This window comes from Chionomys nivalis, chromosome 14 (assembly GCF_950005125.1).
Source record: "Chionomys nivalis chromosome 14, mChiNiv1.1, whole genome shotgun sequence".
In the NCBI taxonomy this organism is placed as follows: Eukaryota; Metazoa; Chordata; class Mammalia; order Rodentia; family Cricetidae; genus Chionomys; species Chionomys nivalis.
In genome coordinates, this window is record NC_080099.1 from 46,677,662 (window position 1) to 46,681,748 (window position 4,087).

Sequence of the window (4,087 nt, forward strand, 5' to 3'; positions counted from 1 at the left end):
CATAAGTCAGGCTTTAGCCATAGGAGTTGATTATCACAGAGAGCACTCGCTTTCGGGATCGCAGAGGGCGGGAGCCAGCACCATCAGGTGCGACTCCACGCAGCTCTCTACATTGCCATCAGGTGTGGCTTCACGCAGCTCGCTACATTGATATCCTCCAACAAGATGGCTTTAAAATAGCCCCAAACAGACCTCGCGATACTTCGCTGCTTTCTCCCTCTTTCCTTTCTGCCAAGGCCATGCCATCCAGACTGAGGAAGACCCGAAACTCCGGGGCCACGTGAGCCACGGCCATGGCCGCATCGGTAAAGCATCCAGGAGGACGCGGGAACGTTGGAGGCATGCATCATCACAGGATCAACTTCGACAAATATCATCCAGGTTACTTTGGGAAAGTTGGGATGAGGCATTACCACTTAAAGAGGAACCAGAGCTTCTGCCCGACTGTCAACCTGGATAAACTGTGGACGCTGGTCAGTGATCAGACCCGGGTCAACGCTGCCAAGAACAAGACTGGAGTTGCTCCCATCATTGATGTCGTGCGATCAGGCTACTACAAAGTTCCGGGGAAGGGAAAGCTCCCTAAGCAGCCTGTCATTGTGAAAGCCAAATTTTTCAGTAGAAGAGCTGAAGAGAAGATAAAGGGTGTTGGAGGAACCTGTGTTCTGGTGGCTTGAAGCCACTCGGGGAGGCCAATTAAATGCTAACATTTTCCAAAAAAAAAAAAAAAAAAAAAAAGCCCCAAACAAAATACAAAAGGTACCCCCATTTCATATATTGGGATCCCAATTAACACTCACTCAAGCCAAAGTGAGTGGACCCCAATTAATCCTGTCTGAGCCTCTCCCTTTATGGGGTTACAAAAGATACTGGGGGAATGAACTGGGTAAGGCCCTGGTTGCCTGTAGAGACTGGTAGACTTGATGTGTTATATGATCTCCTAAAAGGAAGGCAGCCTTATGAGATCATTTCCTTGCCCCCTGAGGGCTGTCAGGCACTCACTGAATTCGTCAACGAGCTCCATCAGGCTTCTTTGGTGAGATATAATCCTAACATTCCTATCCAAAGCTGGATATTATTAGGGAAAAAGACCATGCTGGCTGCCATTGTTCAGCAGTCACAGCCACTAGAATGGGACCACACCACCCTGGGGACACTGCCAGAGAGTCGACCAAATAACTGATATGATCATAAAAATCAGGGAAACGTCCCTCCGATATTACGGAAAAGATCCCTCTAAATGAATAATTGCATTCAAAAGTAAGGATTTAGAATGGGAGGCATTATTCTCGATTGAGCTTCGCCCTGGAGGGATTTCTGGGGACCCTGGACACCTACTTTGGGGAGTTCCCAGTTAGAGAAGCTATATCAAGAACTACACTGGAGAGTCCCCTAGTCTTTTCTTCTAGGCCCCTACCCCAGAGCATTCACTGTTTGTACAGATGGTGGGAAGAATGAGGCTGCCTTTGTAGTTTTCCCTGCAGGGGGAACCAAGACAAAGATTACCAAAATTCTCCCTTGTGGGGGATACACTCAATATAAGGAAATGATGGCCGTATATATTGCCCTACAAGAGGTCCTAGAACCCTGCAACCTCTATTCAAACAGTCCTTACATGGTGAACCTACTGCCACAATTACCCTATGCCTATATCAGATTGGATGCTAATCCTATTTCTGCCCTGATAATACAACTCGGAGCACTCTTAGAAGGTAGAAACAAACCCACATATATTCAACATCTCAGAGCACACCCAAACCTCCCTGGCCTCACTTCCCAAGGGAAGGCTGCTGCGGATGCTGCAGCTTCAGGGGTCTGTCTTGTCTAGGTCTCAACTCTGCCCACGCAAAATGCTACCCAAATGTATGACTTAACTCTTGTCACCTGGAGAGGACTCAAATACCTATACCCTCAGATCCACACAACAGAATTAAAGAGAATTGTTCATACCTGTAAGACTTGCCAACAGTTTCTCTGCACCCATCCCCCCCTTTTTACAAGGGCCAGGGGTGATCCCAAGAGGGTTAGGACCCAATATCATCTGGCAAACAGATGTAACACATTTGACAAATTAAAATATATGTTTGTGACCATAGACATGTACTCTAAGGCATGCTGGGCTACTGCCCACTCAGGGGAAAACGCAACCCATGCCAAAAGCCACTTCTTACAAAGTTTGCTACGTTGGGACTACCACAACAGGTCAAGACAGACAATGGCCTCTGTTTTATAAGTAAAACATTAAAAGAATTCTTCCAAAGATGAAATATATCTCATACCACCGGGATCCCATACAACCCTCAGGGTCAAATGATTGTTGAAAGACATCACCAATATCTCAAAGAGGTCTTTATAAAACAAAAAGGGGGAGAAGTCTCCCCCCAACTACAACTGCAAAAGGTGTTATTAACCATCATTATTTTATATTTTCGAAAGCCAGATGAACAAAACAGATTCCAGAAATATTGGGGATCCCTACCAATGAGGCCTTGCCTAAAGATTAGGTGGATGGATCCTCTCACTAACCAATGGGGGGCCCCAGATCCCTTGTTGAAATAGGGTCGAGGATAAGGATGTGTCTTCCCAAACAGAAAGGAAATGCCTATATGGCTACCCAATCATAACTTAAAATTTCTTCCCTCCCCTCAGGACAATGGGGAAAAGATCAAGATTATAGTGGACAACCCTTAAATTCAAACACAAGAAAAGAAAAATCACCACTGCCCAAGGAAGACTGACCCTTGAGGAAAGTGTTGCCTGTTTATCTATTTCAGCTGGCCCTCCCGGTGGTAATCATGTTAACTCTTCTCATGGGGATCAAGGTCCAGGCTCCCACCAACCACAGAAGGTGACGTGGATCCTGTCGAGTGCTGGCACTGGAGGGATCCTAAACCAGACTTCTCAGATGACGACACCCTGGATGTGGTGGCCTGACCTGATGTTTGACCTCTGTAATTTGGTGCATAGGAGCTGAGACGTGGGGGACTGGATGCCGGAGATCCAAAGGGGGACCTGAATGCGGAGGCTCTCAGGGGTGCTCCCTACCCCAGGAATCTTACCCTAATGAGCCTGGGTGTTCTCATGTCCTTAGGAGACATGCCCTCCTGCAGACACCATTTTATGTATGCCCAGGCAACTGGACTGCCTTGGCTATTAGAAACTGTGGGGTGACTCTTGATTACTATTGTTCTTCCTGGGGATGTGAGCAGACTGGGCTGGACATAATTAGAAAGGACAGAGACTGTATTACATTATTTACAAAAGTCTTTGGATTCCTCAGCAAGGGTAACCTTACAAAATAGGAGAGGCTTGGACTTGCTGTTTATGGAACAGGAAGGAATTTGCAGGGCACTTGGGGAAGAATGTTGCTTCTCTGCAGACCATTCTGGAATAGTTACAAGAACCCTAGATGAGTTAAGAAAAGATATTGATGCATTTAAGTCAAGGACCCCCTATGAGACCTGGTTTAATTGGTCCCCATGGCTTACCACACTCATCTCCTCCCTAATTGGGCTGATGGCTATTTGTTTATTGATCTGTCTTTTTGGCCCATGTGTTCTCCAAAGGCTGTGACAAGCATTCCAAAAACAGATACAACAGGTACAACTCATGGCCCTTCGAGTACATTATGATAAGCTCGATACATCTCACCCCATGGATGAACTCTCAGTTTGAGGGTATCCAGGCCGAAACTTTGGATAGGGGTTGCCTTGACCCGTACTCTCTCCCCAGCGGGCTATTCTGGTTTGGTGACTGGGGTAGGGGGTGGGATATAAGACAAAGGGGGGAGATGTTGGGCCCAAATTATCTCAGGGCCTACACCTCAAGGCCTGTAGGACAAAGAAAAGCCTGGCTCGAGTTTGAGGGAACCAAGTGAGGATGAGACAGCAAAATCTAGACACCCCTCCAACCAGAGGGAGGGCTTGGCTGTTTCTCACTGGCTGGAGGTACCCCCACATCACACCATGTCACTTAACCTATATAAGCTGATGTTCACAGTAATAAACTGAGTTCCTGCTTTGACTTGACTCCCTATCACGTCTGATTGTCCTGCATCATGGGGCGGTGGAATGGGCGGATAGCGCAC

At 47.0% G+C, this 4,087-nt stretch overlaps 1 protein-coding gene across 1 annotated transcript; it reads left to right on the forward strand.

The window, feature by feature from the left end:
- Positions 1-293: 293 nt before the first annotated feature.
- LOC130886520 (60S ribosomal protein L27a-like) lies at positions 294-677 on the forward strand. Its single transcript, XM_057788439.1, has one exon. The coding sequence runs from the start codon at positions 294-296 to the stop codon at positions 675-677; it is 384 nt and encodes a 127-aa protein (XP_057644422.1).
- The last annotated feature ends 3,410 nt before the right edge of the window (positions 678-4,087 follow it).